Source organism: Geotrypetes seraphini, chromosome 14 (genome assembly GCF_902459505.1).
Source record: "Geotrypetes seraphini chromosome 14, aGeoSer1.1, whole genome shotgun sequence".
Taxonomy (NCBI): domain Eukaryota; kingdom Metazoa; phylum Chordata; class Amphibia; order Gymnophiona; family Dermophiidae; genus Geotrypetes; species Geotrypetes seraphini.
Window position 1 is genome coordinate 29970854 of NC_047097.1, and position 23072 is coordinate 29993925.

The window sequence follows — 23072 nt, forward strand, 5'->3', positions numbered from 1 at the left end:
CACCACTCTCTGGGTGAAAAAGAACTTCCTTAAGTATGTACGGAATCTATCCCCTTTTAACTTTAGAGAGTGCCCTCTCGTTCTCCCTACCTTGGAGAGGGTGAACAACCTGTCTTATCTACTAAGTCTATTCCCTTCATTATCTTGAATGTTTCAATCATGTCCTCTCTCAGTCTCCTTTTTTCAAGGGAAAAGAGGTCCAGTTTCTCTAATCTCTCACTGTACGACAACTCCTCCAGCCCCTTGACCATTTTAATCGCTCTTCTCTGGACCCTTTCAAGTAGTACCATGTCCTTCTTCAAGTACGGCAACTACTGCTGGATGCAGTATTCTTGGGGGGGTCGCACCATGGCCCGGTACAGCGGCATGATAACCTTCTCCGATCTGTTCGTGATCCCCTTCTTAATCATTCCAAGCATTCTGAAGGAAATGATTAGTATGGCAATCCAGACATTGGCTACTCATACAGATGATATTCCACTGAAGAAGCTGTGATACAAATGTCTATCAAAGGGACATACAGCACCAGACAGAGCATTTTGGGTACACATCAGTGCAATTGCATAATATTTAAGACATGGTAGTTCCAAAGCAACATTAAGCCACCAATTTTGGGGAAGTGGCAAGATATCTTTATGGTTTATTGGGGATGGATCTTCCCATGTCAGCTGGTCTATTGTTGTTTGATGATTTTATGACTAAGAGGTGGAACAGGGAAGGGGGGAGTCAATCCCTATGCAAAGCACAGTTACTGGCATGCATGTGTGTCCTAGTGAGCTAGAGAAAAGAGAGTGCCCCCAAAGCTTGATGCAGAAGCCTGATACAGCTGTTTCAAATGGTAATGATGGATAAAATGGCAATTAACGGAAGGGAAATGATGAAATGGAAAGCCTTTCAAAAGTTTGGGAACATTTTGGGTAGTTGATCCCACAGAAAGCCAGAAGTGTGTTGTTTAAAGTCAGGACCTTGGATCTAGGAGGAGAATGTTCAACCATTGGGTGCTATGTATAACATAGACTGGAAGGAGGATTAGAAGGAAAGACAAGGGAAATAAAATGAAAAAAATGAGAGGTGCTGTTCCTTATTTTCAATAAATTGATGTATTGGAGTGATACATGACAAGAGTCCAGCGTGTATCACTTGTATTGATGATGGCTTGGTTCATAAACCGTGGAAACAGAGAAATTACAATTAAAAAAAACAACAATTTTCCAATCATTGTAGTGTTCATCTAGTTATTTTCTATATTTATTTCTTTTCATATTTTTCATTTCTTTTCATTGTTTTTTTTTCCTCTTCTCTCTATAACCTCTTAACTCCTTCCCAAATAATCCATTTCTCTTTTTACTCCATCCATTCTACTCCCTCCATACTTTCCTTCACATTCTTTACCTCTTCTCTTCCATTCATTATCTTCCATTTGCTCTCTATATATTCTCATTTTGCCCTTCCTCCCAGGCACTTTTTGGCCATTGTTCTTGCCCACCCACCCCCATCATCCCTTGCCCTTCCCATCCCCATCATTCATTTCTCCTTTCCTTGCTCTGCCTTCCTTCTCATCCATTGTCCTTCACTTGCTCTTTGCCGTCCCCTTTATTTTCTTTAAACTGAGGACCATTATGAAACTCTGATCTTATGCTATTAGTCCAATATTTCACAAAAGGCAGTATATTTTTTTATTATTGGTTTTAGCATGAAGAGTCAGATGAACCCAGTAAGGAATATTGTCTAAAGTGTCACTGACCTGCTTGCACAAAGGCTGTTGATTAAGTGCTTCTTAAATTCTTCACCAGAGAGTTCACCTATGAAACATGAGATAAAAGCAGAATTAAAAAGACACGAAAGAACTGCAACCAGAAATGAAATCATAATCTTGTTCTTCTTGCAGGCATAGATATTGCCCCTAAGAGAACACAAAAGAGCATCTTGAATTACCTTTCCCATAGGCCAGGGTATCCTTTGAAGAAAGAGCAGTAAGAATTGTGGGAAATAACTCCAGGGATTTTCCATTGGCTAAAGTCCCTCCTTTAATACCATCAGTGAAAAGATTAGCCAATTCAATCAAGGAAGCTCCTGGCAGCTGGTAAACCTACAGCAGAAAAAATGTACTGCATCCGATGATGTATATTAGGAAGTAAAATATAATAATAATCTATCAAAGTGCTTGTGCTGCAGAAGTACTGACCACAAGTTCTTGCACAGAGTCTGCATTTTGATTTGAGCAGCTGCAAATTAGAGTACATCTGGCCTGCATGAATATTTGGCCAAGTACTTAACTGGAAGATTTCATACACCAGATTTCCACTCCCCAAAAATTCAGCTATCAGATTCATCAAGGTCCCAATAAACCTTCTGGGAGACCAGGAAAAATGAAAGTTAAACAGAATGGACTACCAATTTAGTCATTCCAAGTTTCCAACTTTATTCAAAATTTGATCTACTGCCCTCAAGCAAAGGCCTTCAGAGCAGTTTACATAATAAAAAAATCAAGGCGGGAGAGATACGATAGAGATATTTAAATACCCCTGGAATAAGAGGGCACAGGATGAAGTTAAAAGGTGATGGGCTCAGGAGTAATTTAAGGAAATACTTTTTTTACAGAAAGGGTGGTAGATACATGGAATAGTCTCCCAGTAGAGGTGATGAAGACAAAGACTGTCTGAATTCAAGAAAGTGTGGGACACGCACATGGGATCTCTTAGGGAAAGGAGAATATAATGGATGCTGCAGATGGGCCGATTGGCCTTTATCTGCCATTATGTTTTCTTTTTTAAGAAATAGATGTAGTCAAATTTTGTTATCACTTGAGTTTCTTTCCCACTATCCATGCCTACCTCTAGCATTAGCAGACCTATTATCTCTGAAGCCACATCTGGTTGCAAGTCGCCTGACTCAACTAACGGGATTGAATGTTTATAAACAAGGAGTCTCCTTCGAACACCAACATCCTGACCACAAGAGGAGCCTGTTAAGAAGAAAGGAAACATTATGTCTTACCTAATATTTTCTTTCCTTTAGTTCTACCAGACCAGTCCAGGACCTCTGGGTTATGTTCCTCAATCAGCAAATGGAGACTTAGGCTAAAGATTTGTGGGCTCTGTTTTTCTTTTTAAAACAGGAACAACTTGAAATCATAACAAGGGCCTAGTAGAAAGGAAGGGAATTTACACAAGGTTGGCACCCTGGGCACTGTGCAACTAGGGATGCTGCTAAGAGCTACAAGCTGGGTCTTGCACTATGGAAAGAGATAGAAAGAGCATGCATGAACCAGAAAAGGAAATCCTCTCTACCCAAGTTCCACTTGCTGCTGACATAAGTGAGTACCTCAAAATAGCCCCCAGTTTCTCCTGCCTTGTCGTTGCTGCTCTCAACTTTTCAGGGCCATCACTACATGTTCAAGGAAAAAGTGTCACATGAGGTTGCAAGAATGTCCTTTACCTCCAGGGTGGAGACCAATAGGAAAGCTTGCCACCATCAACATTTTTTCAGATGAGGGGTAATTCCTGGCTCAACTTCTCAAAAAGATAATAAAGGACATTCCAAACTCGCTATCCTGACGGAACCCCATGTTCAAATAATAAAATGAATGCATGAATGTAGAACTGAGATTGGAAACTAACGTTACTATGGCACTAACATGAGGCCTTGGCATGCCCCTCTAGTGTCAAATCCTGCCAGAGCAAATCAAAGGAGATGAATCTGCTACTCAGTTGGAAATGGTGTTTTATCATAATAATGCTTGGTCTACAGGGGGTCAATAAAAACACAAGGGAGGTAGGTAAAGTTGAACTCGCGTTCTCTCCAGCAACTTGCAAGCCAAAGTATGGAGAGCTGCTTTACTCCTATTGGCATGTGTATGGAACACCATCCTATTATAATGGACCTTTTCCCGTGTTCGACTTTGGGAGACTTAGGCCTTACATCTAATCAATTTTTTAAAATTGAAATTGGTGATTAAAATGTTTTAGATAACTTGACAGGCCCACAAAGGCAGGTATTCTAATATATAAGATTGAACTTAAATTCTAGTAGTGCTGTTGACCCACCCACTGGTTGACAATGGAAGCCAAAATAGTTTTCAAATTCAGTTGTGTATGATTTAAGGCTTACACAACTACCTTCTTGATCGCTTCAACTTTACTAATGGAAAACACCTGCGTGAGATACTACTATTACTATTAATAATTTCTATAGCGCTACCAGACGAATGCAGCGCTGCACAGAGTCACAAACAATAAGAAAACAGTCCTTGCTCGAAAGAGCTTACAATCTAAACAGGCAAGACAGACAAACAGGATGTCATGAATACAGTTACGATTTTTTGACTTCCCGTTTGTAAAGAGATGCGTTCATAAACAATTTCTTAGTAATAATTTAGCAGCTATGGGGGGACAAACAAGTTACTTCTTATACATCAATCTCTACTCCTTATCTAGTTTTTAGAAAATCGTTGAAAACGTTCTGTTTGGTAAATATTTTGACTAGCATTGTGATCATACTACAAATGTTTAGTATTTTTTAGTTATTAACCACACAGAACCGTGAGGTAGTTGCGGTATATAAAAATTCATGTAATGAAATGTATAATTCTTGGGATAAAGAATGGCAGTGCATATGATACTTAGAATTAGCTGAGCACGAGCATTTATACTAGCCTTTGGCAGGCAGAAATGCACAAGCCCAACGTCAGAGGCAAAAGACCCATTAAGCTAGTAGTTGTTCTGTGCAGAACACCCTTTGCAGAATACTCACTTAGTGTGGATCATCCCGGCACCTCCCTTCGGGTGCCATTTCTTGATTTCCCCCTTATGTTTCTAAGGGCTCCTTTTACTAAGCCGCGTTAGGCTTTAACGCGCGCTAAATTGCCACCCACGCTAGAACTTAATGCCAGCACTGAGCTGGCGTTAGATCTAGCCGCGTAGCGCGGGTTTAGCTAGCGCGGGTTTAGCTAACGCGGCTTAGTAAAAAGGAGCCCTAAGCCTTGTGCTTGAGCAGAAAAGACTTGGCTCTCCTCCAGAAAGCTCTAAAAGGTTCTTTACGTAGTCACATGACTCCTAACTGTGCTATTGTGAACCTGCTTATCTTCAGAAAATAGTTACAGCAAATCTTTCAGACTTCGTACTTTCCCTGTGTACTCCTAGTACTCAAAATTAAACTTCAAAAAGCTTCTCAGCACAAGCAAAAAAAGCAGCTTTATATAAATAACTAGAAAACACATCCTGCTGAGAAATATAGAAGCAGTTGACAGATGTCCCTTAAATGCTTAAGGTCTGACTCAGATCAATTTAACACAGAATGGTAATAAGGAACCAGAAAAGATTTAATCAGCCCCAAACAATCAGACCTACACAGAAGGAACAAGTGCATGCACATAATACGGTCTGAATCAAGCAACTGAGATTTAGTCATATTTACCTTTGAATATTCCTCTTATAAGTGCTCCTGTCTCCTTCCCCTTTATAGCCTGCTTTGTAATAGCATCTGCAAGCTAAAATCAAACAACTTTTTACTTTACTTCTTAAGGCTACCAAAACAAATACCTAAGCAATCAAATTGGCCATGCTGATTAAAAACCAATTAAAACTCAAGTCATTTAACTTCCTTGCGCCAAAGCTTAGAACACAAACACTTGGATGGTAATATTGAAACCATGTGATTTATCTTGTACAGTGCTGTGTACACTCATAGTGATGGATAAATGTTACTATTAAATATTAACTATGTAAAGTTGATGCACCAATAGCTAATGTATATTGCCCAGGATTTTATGAAACAATTTCTTGCAAAGTCCATGCTACAACTGCAAGTGGGAAAGCAAACAGCACAAGGAATCATTTATATGGATTTGGAGTTTTAGTTGGCATCATTTTCAAGGGACAATGTGTACAAAAATAAATCTAACATTAGAGGAGTTTTCTGGTCTAATAAAAAGATGTGAAACACAGCCTACAACTCTCGGGTCATGACAAAAAAAAAAAAGTAAATAGTTAAAAATCTGTTCCCATAATTAGACATCGAACAAGGCAGAGGTGCTATGTCTTTTATTCGTTCCATTCTTCCCTTTCATAACCCAGGCGCATACTTTGACACTTCATTTGCCACACACCTCACTTTCTTTTATGCTTTCCAGATAGCTTTGCAGTCCTTCTGTCTTTTCTTCTGCTGCTAAAGACAAAATCCTCTGATCCATTGTAGCTGATTATCAATGACTCCTGTATCACAAGAGAGAATTCAGTACTGGTATCTTAGTTCCATGGACAAGCAAAGACTGACAGTTTTGTATACCTAGAAATGTAGACTATCATGGTTATTGTTTTTGTCTCCACCACCTGCCCTGGAGTCCATGCCATGATTCCACTAGTCTTAAAGAAAACATATTTTCAGATGTTGTGCCTACCGAATTTACCTTCTTAGGGGCAAATTCTATAAACAGTGTCCCGATTGTAGGCGGCGGTAGGCATTCCACCACTGTCTAACCAGCCAATCGGGATGTACCTAAAAAAAACACCCTGAGGCAGGCAGGCAGCCTACTTTGTAGGTGTTTTTGTGAGCCTAGGGTGACACGTAGGGCTACCTAAGCTCGCCAAAGTGTAGGCATGGTCATAGTTTTGCCCAGAAGTGGCCTTAGGCGAGCTTAGACAGCCCTAGGCATCTCCCCAGGGCCGCGATAGGCGCCTGAAATTTAGGTAAGCATCCCTCCGGCCGGTCTACAAGAAAAATGTACCGGGAGGGTGTCAGGGTGGGGGCAAGTTTTCAGGGGGGTTTCCAGCAGAAGGAAGTGGGTGGGTATCTCTCCTGCCGTTGACCTTTGGACCGAGGGGGGGATGTTCTGGCAGGAGGAACTGTGCATCCTTGCCGGTGATCTTCGGGGATGGTGGCAGGAAGATTTGGGCACTCCTCCTACTGCGGACATTCGGGGGGGGAGGGGCTTTGGGGGTTCCAGCAAGAGGAACTGGGGATCCCTCCTGCCAGCCAACATCACAGATGGGGGGTTTCCTGCCATGGCCACTGAGCTGATTGCGGCAGGGAGATTCCCTTGCTGCGATCGGCTCATCAGCAACGTGATTCTCTAATTGGCGCCTGTGACATGGATTCTGGTTAGAGAATCAGGGTGGTTGGGTGGGGTTAGGCATCTGTCCATCAGGACAGATGCAATTCTATATATGACACTCGTGTGATTCTGCTTAGGCGGCTGCTGAGACTGGGCATCTTATACAGAATCCAGCCCTTAGAGTCTCATACCATCACCTCTTGTTCTAGTTTTCTTTTCTCTGAGAAAAAAGAAAAAAAAAGCCTACCCCCTCTTCTACGAAACCGCGCTAGCGTTTTTTAGCAAACAGAGAGCCACGCTGCTTCTGACGCTCACTGAGTTCCTATGAGCGTCGGGAGCAGCGTGGGCCATTCAGCGCAGTTTTGTAGAAGAGGGGGTTAGTTTCTTGTAGCTTAGTTATCTTTTTGAGATATTTAAATCTCTATCATATCCCTCCCATCTCTACTCCAGAGTAAACACATTTAGGTCTTTAAGTCTCCTCTCACAGGATTTTTGATACAGATTCAACAACATTTTGGCAGCCTCTCTGGTTTGCTCCTCACTCCTCACTTTCCCTATTTCTTTGAACATGTGGCTTTTAGAATTGGATACAGTGTTCATATTAGTTCTTAAATGGTAGAATGATCATCTTCTTTCCCTATTGCTGGGGTACTCAATGTCAGTTCTCAAGGTAACACAGCATCACATCAGATTTTTAGACCTCATAACCTTAAAGTTCAATGCGGTTTACAAAAGTTAAATAATAATAAAGGAAAAGGACAATGGAGATCTAATCAACCAAATATTATGAAAAAAAGAAGTCTTCAGTTGTTTTCTAAAATGTACCCCCTATCGACCACACCCCCACACACTGATACATTCCCAGCTGACATATGCTGGAATCACTTTGAAAACCCTAATTGGTTCCAATTTCTCAAGCTTTATAAAAAAATATGCCAATGCCTACTGCCTCCTAGACAACTGCCCGCCCATTATCTTAAAATCAGCTCCAACCCCCTTTAAGGCCATGCTTTTAGACTGGATCACACAACTAATGACTAACGGTGAATTCCCAACTGATCTCGGCCACATCCTCATCACACCCATCGTAAAGAACCATAAAGATCCCATATCAACAATCTCCAACTACAGACCCATAGCCAACATTTCCTTTACCAAACTGATGGAAGGACTGATCAACACTGCCTTGACGAACACTGCCTTAGCCTCCATTGTAGATTACATTTCACTCATACTTAGCTCAGGGAACCATGCAATAATACTCCAATTCGACCTGAGCAGTGCGTTCGACCTGGTGGACCACGACATGCTACTTAGTTGTCTAGATGCTATAGGCATCTCGGACCACGTGCTATACTGATTTAAAGGTTTCTTGAAAAACAGATCCTACCAGGTCATCTCCCAACATGCACTAATCTTTAGTAAAAGACCCCTTATATGCAATCTCAATACATATACTTTGGAGGAAAGGTGGGAGAGGAGAGAGATGCTAGAGACGCTTAAATACCTGTGCATAAATGCACATGAGGCGAGTCTTTCATTTGAACACAAGAATCACTACTGTATTGCAGAACCAGTAATTAATTCTATAACGCAGAAGTAAACACTGCAAAAAAAGACTTTTATTCAAAATTAATATCAACTACATCTAATCCAGTGGTCTCAAACTCATGGCCTGGGGGGTCACATGCAGCCCGCCAGGTACTATTTTGAGGCCTTCGGTAAAACAGTTTCTTGATCATATGTCTCTTTAGCTATAAATTACAATATTATTATTAAGACTTAGCCAAAAGGTAAGATTTATAAACTATAAAGAGTGTTATTACCTCATTCAAAATTGTCATTTCTTTAATAAGACATTAACTTTTTTTTCTGAGGCCCTCCAAGTACCTACAAATCTAAAATGTGGCCCTGCAAACGGTTTGAGTTTGAGACCAGTGATCTAACCCCTGTAGGGTTTTGTATTCTATTTTAAGAGCTGAAGCCAATCTATCCATTCTCCTGCTCTGACCCAGATGAAATAGCTTTAGCCTTTATGAATAAAGTTAATACTTTACATTTACGTGATAAATTTGTTCATAATGTTGATTCTATAAAAGAGATATCTACTTTTGATCAGGCTATATCCCCAAATCACTTTATAGGTACACATTCGAGGTCCTCATTCTCATTACTCACCTCAAGTCGATTAACAAACATATTTAACTGCAGGGAAAAAAGACATGCCCTTTAGATCCTATTCTAACATACTGGATCAATTTACCTACTCATGCCTTATTCCATTGGCCCTTACCATGACCATAGCTTCATTATCAACTTCTACTATCCCTTTGTCTTGGAAGACAGCGCATATGAGACCAATCCTCAAACACGTCCTTTTGATTCAACAAATGCAACTATCATCCATTTTCTCAACTTTATTTCCTCTCTAAATTAGTAGAAAAGGTTGTTTATAATCAACTCTCAATTTTTTGGGATAATCCTAATATCCTACATCCCAGACAATCTGGCTTTAAAAAAGGCTTCAGTACAGAAACAACTATTGTGGCTGTACTTAATGAATCATATTGTCATCCTGATCCAGACGCATATCTTTAGTTGTTTCACTAGATCTTAGCTCACCCATTGATCATCTACTTTGGTTTCCTTCGAGTTTCCAGTTTTTACATATCGTTAAAAAAAAAAATAGCTTATGAGAAAACTGAAAACTCACTGGCCTAAGTGTCTTCGATATATTTGTCATTTATTTGGATTTGCTGCTTTTTTCTAGGCTTGGTTTATGCAGCATTAACACAGCTAGCAGATTTGATTTTACGGCGGCTTTTCCTCTTACCCACTTCCCCCTTTCTATCATGAACTTGTTAGAGAGGCTACAAGAAGATCAAAGCGGCTCAGACCCGCTATCGAGTCGAGTCGAGCCGAAGGGAAACGGGAGCCTACCTGTCCCTCTTCCCCGTAACACCATAGCAGCGCTTCCGTCCGGCGCACTCGAAAACCTTTCCCGCGAAACTCAGGGCCGTGACGTCACATCCAGGACCGTGCGAGCGTGAGCGTTCCAGGTTGGGGAGTGGCGCGAGACTGGCAGCTGTTTGCTGACTGGAAAGGAATCTCGGTGACAGTTACGTCAGCTGCGATTCCCGCGTAACTTCTCAAACCAAAGCTCGAGCAGGCAGGTGGTCGGCGGTCTCGGGGACAGCGGTCCGGGCATCTCCCTCCTTCCCCTCACCTTCGCGGTCGCCTTTCCAAAGCCTACTTTTCTTTGTCAGCGGGGCCTCAGCTCAGCTGCCGTTTTCATTCGTTGCGGGCGGCTGCCGGGCCCCAAGCTTTCCCTCTGACGCAATCCGCCTAGGCGGAAATTGGAAGTTGCCTCAGAGGGGAAGCTTCGGGCCCGGCAGCCGCCCGCAACGTATGAAAACGGCAGCTGGGAAGGGGTAAAACACGGACCTCGCGGATCTAAAACCGACCGTCCTTAAAAATCTGAAGTCCGTGCCACTTGTAGTTAGTTTCTGGCTCTGACAGACCTCGATGACATTTTAGCGCTGACGGATCCTAATACTTTTCCCTCCCTATGCTGAGACGGATCCATCAGAGCTAAATTGTCATCGAGGTCTGTCGGAGCCAGAAACTAACTACAAGTGGCACGGACCTCAGATTTTTAAGGATGTGCAGTTTTAGATCCGAAAGGTCCGTCAGGTCCACGTTTTACCCCTTCCCAGAAAACTATGATTTGGAAAGGCGACTGCGAAGGTGAGGAGATTGGGGGGGGGGGGGGGGAGATGTGCCATCAAGAGGAAGAAGTTGAGTGGCACTTGAGCTTTATTATGTTCCATCAGGTGCATCTGGGAAAGCAGCAGCAGTGGTGAGGGGGCAGGCTACTCGATGGAATTGGGTGGAGGGAGAAGAAGGGGCAGAATACTTGATGGAATTGGGGTGGAGGGAGAAGGAGGGACACCAAAGGGTGGTGGATACCTGGAATGCACTTCCAGAGGGAGTGATAGGACAAAGTACGGTATTGGGGTTCAAGAAGGGATTAGATAATTTTCTGAAGGAAAAAGGGTTAGAAGGGTATAGATAAGAGGGTTACTATACAGGTCCTGGACCTGTTGGGCCGCTGTGTGAGCGGACTGCTGGGCGTGATGGACCTCTGGTCTGGCCCAGCTGAAGCACTTCTTATGTTCTTATGAATTGGGTGGAGGGAGAAGGAGGGGCAGAATACTTGATGGAATTGGGGTGGAGGGAGAAGGAGGGACAGAATACTTGATGGAATTGGGATGGAAGGAGAAGGAGGGGCAGGCTACTCGATGGAATTGGGGTGGAGGGGGTAAGATACTCGATGGAATTGGGGTGGAGGGAGAAGCAGGGGCAGAATACTCGATGGAAATGGGGTGGAGGGAGAAGGAGGGTCGATGGAATTGTGAGGGAGAAGGAGGGGCAGAATTCTCGATGGAATTGAGGTGGAGGGAGAAGGAGGGTCAGGATACTCGATGGAACTTGGGTGGAGAGGGCAGGATACTCAATGGAATTGGGGTGGAAGGGGCAGGATACTAGAATTGGGGTGGAGGGAGAAGGAGAGGCAGGACACTCGGAATTGGAGTGGAGGGACAGAGGGGGGCAGGATACTCGATGAAATTGGGGTGGAGGGAGAAGGAAGGGCAGGATATGCGATGGAATTGGCGTGGAGGTAGAGAGGGCAGGATACTTGATGGAATTGGGAAGGAGGGGCAGGCTACTCGATGGAATTGGGGTGGAGGGGGTAAGATACTCGATGGAACTGGGGTGGAGGGAGAAGGAGGAGCAGGATATTGGATGGAATTGGGGTGGAGGGAGCAGGATACTCAATAGAATTAGGGTGAAGGGAGAGAGGCAGAATACTTGATGGAATTGGGGTGGAGGGAGAAGAAGGGGCAGGATACTCAATAGAATTGGGGTGGAGGGAGAAGGAGCAGATGGTGGAAATGAAGTAAAGGGAGCGAGAGAAGAGGGCAGACATTGGATGTCAGTGGGGGAGGGGAGAGTAGATGCTGAATGGAAGTGGAGATAGAGGGCATTTAGTGGATGGCAGGAATGGATAAAGAAAAAAGGCAACATGCTGAATGGGGGGGTGGGGGAGGGGGTAGAGAGTGAAATAATGGAGGAGGTGAAGGAAAGGGGTGGCAGAAAATAAATTGAGAAGGAAGACCAGGGAAGAAAATGAAAGAGAGATAGAGGGAAGGAGACAGAGATACCAGATCTGGGGGGGAGGAAATGAGAAGAGAGAGACACTAAACCACAGGTGGGGGAGGAGATAGAGATGCCAGAATATGAGAGGTATGGAGGGAAGAAGATGGATGCCAGACCAGTTGGGGGGAGAGGGAGAGATGGGAGGGAAGGAGACAGATTACGTGGGGGGAGCAGAGGAAAGAAGATGAACGCCAGACCAATGGTGAGGTGGGGGAGGCAAGCAGACATTTTCTTGAAGGGACATAGAAAGAGAGCAGATGCCGTACAGAAGAGGCAGAGAGAGGGCAGACAGAGCATGAAAGGCAGAGAATGACGAGCTGAGGAAAGCAGAAACTAAACGACAAAAGGTAGAAAAAAAATTCTATTTATTTGTTTTTGTATTTTTTTGCTTTAGAATAAAGTACTATTGTAGCTGTGTTGATAAACGTTTATAAACAGAAACGAAAATAAGGTGATCCTTGTATTGGACTAATTTTAATGCAATTTTGACTAGCTTTCAGAGACCACATCCCCTTGTTCAGGTCAGGACAGGTTACTGTAACAGCAGTATACTTTACTGACCTGAGGAAAGAGATTTTGACCTCTGAAAGTTAATTGAAAAATGTATTAGTCCAATAAAATGGTATTATTTTATTTTACATTTTTTGTTGTTTTTTTTAATTTGTTAATTTGTAATTTGATTTGTTATTTCTCTTTTCTCAAATATACATCTGCTGTTTTTTATATTTTGTACATTATTAGGGGACATGCATCACTGTTTTTGTGGTGTTGCATTGTATGCAGAGTCCGGCTTCTTGGTGGTTCAGTTTAACTTTTGTCTGCATATTTCTATTTTTAGTTTGTGATTACTTATCCATATTTGGCGAGGGTATTTTTGTGTTCTGAGTGTACGAAGGATATGTTTTTTTGTTAGCAGTGATTGTGCAAGGTTGACCTGTTCTAATCTGGCTTGGGTTTGTTTTACATTGGGTGTATTGATGTTCTAGTGCTCGCTGCAGTGTATAAGATGCTGACTTGTGGATTATTACCAAAAATCATGTTCTTTATAGAGAGGAAGGGATGTTAAATAATGATCATCCCTGGGTGTCATATGTGCTAGGTATGGGGTGAAATAGACAACAAACTCATATCAAGTTGCTTTTACTACCAGACCTCAAACACCCAAGGTACTACTTATTGATTTTTTGTGCCCTTACAGGGGTGATGTGTTCATCATCGGTCATGGTATGATCACGTGAATATTGATTTTTAAATTATTTTTTAGAGGCTCAAAAAATGAAAATGTGCTTATGCTTGACGGCTGCCCAACCATTTCACTCAAGGTTTAATCAGGGGCTATGCCTCCTTAAATATTTGCACAATAACCAATTTCTAAAAGGAAATAAAAACCTGATTAATTAATTTGAACATGAAAATCCCAACAACACTTGTGCATTAACTAACACATTTAAATTTAAGTAATATAAATTTTATTAAATTTTAATTTTATATTTCATTATACAAATCAATGGTAAAACTCGAATTGATAATCCTATATAATAAAACGCAAGCCACGCATGCGCACTCCTATCTGCGTGTTCCGTATGTCTGTGGCCGCAGGAGTGCGCATGCACGCTTACTACGTCACCAGCCACCGATCGCCTCCACAAGCCGGGACCACAGCCAGCCGCAGATCTCCGTTCCTCCAGCGGGGGATGGGGGGGTCTCGGAGGAGAGGGATCGCGGCCGCTCAGCGCCCCCACCGAGGAGCCCAGCAACTTTCCGCCCCGGCTCTTAAACTGACCCCGCCGCCCGGGACCCGAGTCCTTTGCCGCCCCCCTTCCCTTCCCGCGGGCCCGACTACAAACCTGGCGATTCCAGCAGCGTGTGCAGGAGTCTTCACATGCTGCTTCGGGCCCTTCTACTGCCCTGATTTGCTCTGCTGTGTCTCTGATGATGTCATCAGGGACGTGCCAGAGTAAATCAGGGCAATAGAAAGACCCGAAGCATAGTGTGGAGACTGCTGCACACGCTGCTGGAATCACCAGGTTTGTAGTTGGGACCGCGGGAAGGGAAAGGGGGGTAGAGGAAACGCTAATGCTGCTGCACAGGGAACTGGTGTGGGGGGAAGGAAATGGAGGGGGAGGGAATGTTGCTTTGTACAGACAGACAGAGGGAGGAAGGGAGACAGAAAGAAAAGAAGAAAGACACAGGGGCAGGGAGATACACAGAAAGACAGACAGACAAAGGGGGCCAGGGACAGAGACAGACAGAAAGAAAGACAGCTGGAGTCGCGTCAGGAGGAGTACGGGGTGCGGCAGAGGGAACTTTTCCAATGGGTGCAACTGGGCGGCTGTCGGGAACCTCTGATCAGTGGCAGAGCAAGGTAAGTGTATCATAGGGATAAGAAGGAGGAGGGGGGGAAGAAAAAGGAAGGGATGCCTACTTCTGGACAGGGGGAGAAGGAAAGAGGTGCTGATGGACAGGGGGGGTGAAGAAAAAGGAACGGAGGCCTAATGTTGGACAGGGGAAGAAGGAAAGAGGTGCTGCTGGGGAGAGGTAAAACAAAGGGAGAAGGGCTGCTGCTGCATAAGGAGAGCAGTGAAGGGGTGGTGGTGGAACGGGAGGTAAAAGGAAAGGAGAATGGACAGGGGGAACAGGCAAGGGGTGGTGATGGACAGCCAAGGAAAAAGAAAGACAGAAAGAAAGAAAGCGGCTAAGGAGAGAGAGAGAGAAAAAAATAAAGACAGACACACACACATATTCTAGCACCCATTAATATAACGGGCTATAAGACTAGTTTAAAAAATAATATTTTATCATATTAGTGTTAATATAGAACCCTTAGAGGGGCATAATCGAAAGGGATGTCTAAGTCCGTCTTCGTCTAACTCGCAAGTTGTCCAAAGAAAATAACAGCCTAGGACACATTTTCGAAAAATACGTCCAAAATAAACTATACGTCCTGTCCACAACAGCCTAAATTTTTAAAAACGACTCATTTGGAAGGGACAGAAGTTAATAATAACTACAATCAGGTAAAATTCATAACTCAAAATAACACTGTGTCTAAAAAGGCTCCTGTGATAAATTGCCAGGATCATGAAAAAAGAAAAATTAATCAACTGAGTTCTGTAAACTCTTACCCCCTCTTTTACTAAGGTGCGCTAACAGTGACCTAGTGACAGGCCGGCAGGCCGGCCTAATGACAGGCAAGCCTAGTGGCCTAATGACAGGCAGGCAGGGCCCCTACCCCCAGGCAAGAAGACAGGCAGGGCCCCCCAGCCCTGGCAGGGCCCTCCAAGGCAAGCAGGTAGGCAGGGCCCCCCTCACACACACACCTTATTTTAGTTGGTCCGGTGGTCCTGACCTTCCCTCCAGCTCTCCCGAACTAGCTGCAGCAGCAACAGAGCGGCGCAAAGGGCTTTTTTTTTTCCCCTCCCAGATTTGATGTGGAGAGGGAAGAGAGTTTGCAGTGCTGGGTTGTTCTTGAGATGTAGAAGGAATGTGTGACATGAATGGCCAATGTTAGCCTAGCTGAGTTTTCAAAAAACAAGCAAGGCTATGGAACCGATGCTATTGATGTGAAAGTTTAATAAAAGTCTTCACAATAAAAAAATACAATTCAATAAAAGTCTTCACAAATAAAAGCGATGCAAATCAAATTTATTTATTTATTTAATTTATTTTCTTTCCCGTTGTCCCCAAAAAGCTCAAAACGGGTTACAGGTTAAACATACATAATTTCAGTACAAGTTTATGATACAAGTTTTTATCCTAACCTGGCACATACTAGGGGTCTAATATTAATATACATAACAGTGTTCTCCCTAACGACTTTTAGCCGGGCACTTCGCCTGGCTAATTTAAGTGAGCGCCCAGCTGTGAATTTTACACAGTCTAGAACGGCACTTGTTAAATAGTGAAACCACAGCTACCCTTCAAATTCTAGTCGACAGGACAACTTTTTTGGGCTACTTTTTGGCCGGTTCCGGACCTCCTATTGCTGAAGGGTTTTTTTCATTGGTACAGCTGCAGCACAATGGCACAATCACAAAGGACCTTAGAACTCTGAGATCATTTGCGATTGGTTCATTGTGCCCTAGCTGAGCCAATGAAAATTCCGGTGCCGCAGCAGGAGCTTCGACTTTAAGAAAGAGCCGTGCAGCCATCGGTAAGGGAAGAACACCAACACTAGCGAGCCCACCATGGCCAAAGAGGAGAGCAAAACCTTTGGACACACCCTCGCAGACTGGAAGCAGTTCATTTACAACCCGCAGAACGTCAGAGGGAACATGCTACCGAGGTGGAGAGCAGTCTGCGAGGTTTGTTACAGCCAGTTGGCAAACCTCAGCAGGCTGCTTTGAAGAGAAGGGAAGACAGAAGAGCAGCGGCAGCGGGCCTTACAGTGCTCCCTGGTTGCTGTGGAGAGATCTGCTGCTTCAGTGGAAAACGATGCCTGGAGAAGCTGGAGAGCAGGGAGGCCTGCACGCTCTCCCAGCGGGCCTTACAGTGAGTGAGGGCGGGAGGGGGGAGTCGCCGGCGTGTTCAAAAATGGAATTATCCCAGGATAAGCAGGCAGCATGATGACCGAGTTCAAACTGAAAATCAACTCTGAAAAAACCAAATTCTTCCTGGCGAGCTCGAATGACAAAATCAAAGACACTTCAATTTCCCTGAACAGACAGACCTTCCCTATCGTCGATTCCATAAAAATCCTGGGTGTGACGCTAGACCGTTACCTCACTTTAGATATTCACACAGAGTCACTGATCAAAAAAGGCTTCTCGACACTATGGAAACTTAGAACCATCAGAAAGTATTTTGACGCAGCATCCTTTTGCCTACTGGTACAATCCTCCATCTTGAGCCTACTCGACTACTGTAGTATCATCTATCTGGGGTCCCTCAAGAAAACCATTCAAAGACTCCGAATCATACAAAATTCTGCAGTGCGACTAATTTTCGGCATAAAAAAATGGGACCACATAACCCCCTACTACCAAAAACTCCATTGGCTGCCACTAGAAGCAAGAGTGCTGTTCAAATTTGCCTGCCTTTGTTTCAAATCTATTCTTGGCGTTTCTCCTCTATACCTTGTCTCCCATTTTAAATTGGATTGTCCCACCAGGCCCACACGAAGAATACATATGTTCAGCCATCCTTCAATAAAAACCTGCCAATACAAAAGATTCCTTAACAGAACGCTTGCCTTCCAAGCTGGTCAACAAAACAGCTGGCTAGGCAACATCATCAAACACTCCTCATCCTACCTTAACTTCAGAAAACTAGTTAAAACCAACCTGTTTAACCAATTTGTAACCAAGAACTCTTAAACCTTCCACTGTACTCCTATCACATATTCTTGATTTCCCTACATTATGACTTTATGTAACCAAAGTCTTCATTGTTATTTTTTTCACTGTCTGTCCAGCTCTTCTTGTTGTAAACCACCTCAAACTACCATGGCGTTGGCGATATATAAAAATAAAATTATTATTATTATTATTCTCAACAGTAGGTGACGTCACCGACGGAGCCCCGCAGCGGACAGTCTCGAAAGCAGACTTGCTTGAAGATCTTTGTAAGAGCTTCCGAGTGCTGCACTGCGCATGCGCGAGTACCTTCCCGCCTGAGTTAGGGCGCATATCTCCTGTGAGGAACCTCAGTTCAACGTTTTCCGCGGAGCTGAGAAGTCCTCTTCTTTTCAGCTCTGCAGCCTTCATTGCCTTCTCTCACCGCGGCTTTTTATTATTTTATTATTAAGTCGCTGTGCTTGCGGTTCCATTCGTTCTTTTTCTTTTGGCCTAGGCCTGGCCGCTCACCTCGTTCGGTACGTCGGACTTTGTTTTTTCTATGTCCCGGCCTCTTTCCGGGTTCAAAATGTGTAGTCGGTGCAACAAGACCATTTCAATCACCGATTCCCATAGTCGGTGTATTGTTTGTTTGGGCCCTGAACATTGCCCCGACGCTTGCTTGCGCTGTGCTACCCTTCAACCTCGGGCCTTTTGTCGACGCCGTTCCAAGTTTCTCCAACTTTTTGGCACTATGGACCAACTGCCTGAGAAGGTCTCGACCTCGGCTTCGGGCACGGCCTTGACATCTAAGTCCTTGACCTTGACGCCAGCTTCTGCCTCCACTAAGGCCTTGACCTCGACATCTTCGGTCTCGAAGGCCTCGACGGCAGCTCCTCTAAAGTCGTCCTCGACGGGTAAGTCTCCTTTCTCTCCTTCCGGTACCATTCCTAAGAAGCCTCCAGAGTCTCAGGCATCCCAGGCCATATCTGCGGTCCTGCCAGCCTCTTCGAGACCTCCGCTAAGCGTGCCTCCAAGCATCGGGAATACGCATCCTCGAGGTCGCCCTCGGAGCGCACTTCTGCACCTTCGAGACCTGATACCTTTTTCTCAGTGCCTATGTTCGAGGACATGTTAAAAGCCATTCTGACCACTCAGTCGTAGCTCAACTCCTTCCGTCCTCGACCCTGCTTTCTTCGAGCCAGCCTGAGCAGCAGTCTGGGACTCCTGTCGAAGCACCTTGAGGCAAGCCTCGGAAGCCTCGCCGGTTCTTATCCAGTGATTCTTCACCTACTCCTCGGACACTGTCTCCTCCACCTCGACCGAAGCATCGCTTGAGGCATTTGAGGCATCTCGCTTCCAAGCTTCCTCAGGAGACATCTCTGCCACAGAAACCTTCGCCTTCTCTGGATACTGAGACTTCAATGCCTCGTTTATCCAAGGCTACTCAGACTTCTTCCAAATCTAAACATAAGTCTCGCAAAGCTATTACACCGGCTGCTTCTCCTCGAAGTCCATCGAGGTCAAGGACTCCTCCATCAAGACCGCCTCCGAGGGAGTCTTCTCCTCCTGCCTCGATCCACTCTGTTCCTCAAACCCCGGGGACCTCACCATCGAGGATTTTGAAGCGCAAACACTCACGCAGGTAGTGCAGCTTCCTCAATCACTGTGCGCCTAGACTCTGAACCTTTGTCTCAGTATTCCAGAAAGGCTTCTCCGTCCTACTCAGTAGATCCTCGGTCTCGCACTCCTTCTCCGGAAAGTGCCTCAACCTCGAAGTCTGCCTCTTTTGCCAGGTTCGTCTTCGACATGGGACAAGCTCTTCAACTGGATCTCCACTCTGATTCCAGATATACAACTGGATACTTGGCCGACATGGAGCTGCCTCATCCACCCAAGGAGACCTTGAGGCTTCCTATGACTCCAGTATTGAAGCAAACTTTTTTAAGGAATATGGAAACTCCTTATTCCGTACAGCCATTCCATCCAAGCTGGAATCTAGGTATCGCACAGTACTTTGCAAAGGCTTCAAGAAATCTCAATTGTCTCACCAGTATTTGGTTGTGGAATCTTCTTTAAAGAAAGCTCATCCATCTAAGCTTTACGCTGCGGTCCCTCCAGGCAGGGGGGGTCGTACCATGGACAAGTTTGGCCATAGGTTATACCAGAATTCCATGATGGCTAACAGAATTCTCAATTATAACTACATTTTCACAACTTATTTTAACCATTTCCTCAAATTGATGCCTAAGTTCTATCCGGCTCTAGAGGAGCAAAGTCTTTCTGAATTTAAACAGATCATCAGAACTCTATCTCAACTTCGACTCTTCATGCTGCAAGCCACATACGATGCTTTTGAGCTCTCTTCTAGAGTTTCTGCCTTTGCAGTAGCCATGCGCCATCTCGCCTGGCTCTGCATTTTTGATATAGTTTCAAGTTTCAAGTTTTATTAACGTTTGATGAATCGCTTATACAAATTTTCTAAGCGATGTACAATTTAAAAGCCACTAGATAGTGGTCTCACATACAATTTGGACAAATCAATCACAAAACAAACTACATGAATCAATTGACATTTTAGCAATCGAAATAGAGACAAACATGAATGAGTAGGAAAGGAGGGAAAAGTTACAATTTCATTTTCTGTTGGAATTTACATAAAAGGGAAATACAATAGGGAGGGAGGGAAGGGGATTAATGAGTTTGATAATCATAACAAAATGTAAAAGGTCCAAGATATGCCGTATTACACATCAAAAGCGTCTTGAAACAAAAAGGTTTTTAAAATTTTTTTAAAAGATAAAAGATCTTTTTCATTTCTAATATAACTTGGCAGATAATTCCATAATTTAGGGGCCATAATGGAAAATATATCATTTCTTCTTGTGCCGATGATTTTCAAGGAGGGAATATAGATCCCAATCTGCAGGACCGTCTAGCGAACTTGCCTTGCCAAGGTAATGAACTCTTTGATGATTCTATTGAAGTTGCTACAAAGCGCCTCTCTGAACATGAGCGCTCTTTTGCTTCCTTGATTCAGCCGAAACCTAAGACTCCTCCTGCTCGGCCATACAAGCAACCACCGTATTGTTATCCCCAAAAAACGACACCAGCTTTCTCTAGGCCTCCGCCTAGAAGGCCTTCACAACAACGACAGCAGAAGGCTCAGACTCTTGTTGGAACTAAACCAGCTCAGTCTTTTTGACATTCTCAGTCTGAGCATACCAACCTCCTTGCATCAAAATTCTCTTCTGCCCATAGGAGGTCGTCTTCACCAATTTTACCACCAGTGGGAGATGATCACCTCAGATCTCTGGGTTCTCACCATCCTTCGGGAGGGATACTCATTTCACGTTCTTCAGGTGCCTCCAGATCGCCCTCCAAGAGAGTGTCCTTCCAATTCGTCACAACTTCCCCTTCTTCAGGAAGCTCAGGCTCTTCTTCGCCTTCGAGCTGTCGAGGAGGTTCCTCTAATCCAACAGGACATGGGCTTTTATTCCCATTATTTTCTAGTCCCAAAGAAGACGGTAGATTTGCGACCTGTTCTGGACCTTAGAGCCCTCAACAAATTTCTAGTCAAAGAGAAGTTTCGGATGCTATCTTTACCAACCTTATATTCCCTGATGGATCAAGGAGATTGGCTATGCTCTCTGGATCTCAGTGCGATTGCTGCTTTTCATCAGCTTCTTGATGGGAAACCTCTGTCTGCACACCCTGTGGTTTCCCGCTTTATGAAAGGACTTTTTAATGTTCATCTACCACTTAAACCACTCCCAGTGGTCTGGGATATCAATGTTGTCTTGGCTCAATTGATGAAGCCTCCATTTGAACCAATTGATAAGGCTCATCTCAAGTATCTTACTTGGAAAGTAGTTTTCCTGATTGCCCTCACGTCTACTCGAAGGGTCAGTGAGTTACAAGCCTTGGTTGCGGATCCACCTTTCACAGTTTTCCACCATGACAAAGTGGTTCTCCATATTCATCCCAAATTCTTGTCTAAAGTTGTATCAGAATTTCACATCAATCAATCTATTGTTCTTCCAGTATTTTTTCCAAAGCCTCATTCTCACCCTGGAGAAGTGGCTCTCCATACTTTGGACTGCAAGCGTGCCTTGGCTTTCTACTTGCAACGCACTCAACCTCACAGAAAAGCCCACAACTTTTGATCTCCTTTGATCCAAATAAGTTGGGTCACCCTGTCTCGAAGCGAACCATCTCCAACTGGATGGCTGCTTGCATCTCTTTCTGCTATGCTCAGGCTGGTCTCCCTCTGCAGGGCCACAGAGTTAGAGCTATGGCAGCGTCTATAGCTTTCCTCAGATCAACTCCTATTGAGGAAATCTGCAAGGCTGCCACTTGGTCCTCGGTTCATACATTCACCTCTCATTACTGTCTGGATACTTTCTCCAGAAGGGATGGCCATTTTGGCCAATCTGTTTTGCAAAATCTTTTTTCTTAATTTGCCAACTCTCCCTCCATCCCGTTATCCCACTGTTGAGAATATGCTGCCTGCTTGTCCTGGGATAAAGCACAGTTAGTTTCCATAACAGTTGTTATCCAGGGACAGCAGGCAGATATTCTCACAACCCACCCTTCTCCCCTGGTTTCTTAGCTAGGTATCTGAACTGAGATTCCTCACAGGAAACGCGCGCCCTAACTCGGGCCGGAAGGCACTTGCACATGCGCAGTGCAGCACTCAGAAGCTCTTACAAAGATCTTCAAGCAAGTCTGCTTTCGAGGCTCCGTCGGTGACATCACCCACTGTTGAGAATATCTGCCTTCTGTCCCCGGATAACAACTGTTACGGTAAGTAACTGTGCTTTCTGCACAGAGGGACAGAGCATGCTGTCAGGGAACATGCAGTCCTAAGTGCACATGCGTGCTAGGATTTTATTATAGAGGATTATCATCTTCTCTGCATACAGTGTGCTTTGTGGTTTTTTTAAAATTTTGTGGTTACCATTGTGAATTAATAAGATTATATTGTGTGTACATGAAAAATGAATGGAAGAAATTTCATTTAAACCTTACTGAGTGAACTCCATAGTCACCTAGACCAGTGTTTCTCAACTTCTTCAAGCCAAGTACCCCATTAGTCTAACAAATACCAACCAAGTACTCCAGCCCAAGCTCCGCCCCTGACCCCCACCCCCACTATAATAGTACTTATCATGCAATTTCTTCCATTCATTTTTCATGTACATACAATATAATCTTATTAATTCATAATCGTAACTACAAAATTAAAAAACCCACAAAGCACACTGTATGCAGAGAAAATGTTAATTATCATTTATATTTGTTTTATTTTTCAAAGAGGTCAAGGCAGATGCCTTTAAAATAAGCAATGTCACCTCAGTAGCAACTATAGAAGAATAGACAGCAGATTATAAATTCTCAAAACTGACACATTTTGATCACTAAATTGAAAATAAAATCATTTTTCCTACCTTTGTTGTCTGGTGATTTAATTGGTTTCTGGGAGGAATTCCTTCTGACTGTGCATTCCCTTCCCCCAACCAACATTT

The 23072-nt window shown here is 43.9% G+C and overlaps 2 protein-coding genes across 5 annotated transcripts in view; one reads left to right on the top strand and one right to left on the bottom strand.

Moving 5' to 3' along the window:
• Window positions 1-10300, bottom strand: part of FANCI (FA complementation group I) — a 134526-nt gene extending 124226 nt beyond the window's left edge. The window contains exons 1-6 of one of the 4 annotated variants that reach the window (XM_033921059.1): window positions 10278-10300; window positions 6107-6212; window positions 5416-5488; window positions 2835-2965; window positions 1936-2089; window positions 1745-1802 (exon numbers count right to left, since the gene is read on the bottom strand). In XM_033921059.1, coding sequence (XP_033776950.1) covers window positions 1745-1802; window positions 1936-2089; window positions 2835-2965; window positions 5416-5488; window positions 6107-6190 — 500 coding nt within the window. In that variant the 5' untranslated portion in view covers window positions 6191-6212; window positions 10278-10300. The other 3 variants (XM_033921057.1, XM_033921058.1, XM_033921060.1) reach the window with 3 other exon arrangements.
• The window catches only part of WDR93 (WD repeat domain 93), a 384961-nt gene that overhangs the window by 49516 nt on the left and 312373 nt on the right, over window positions 1-23072 (top strand). The window lies entirely within an intron of this gene.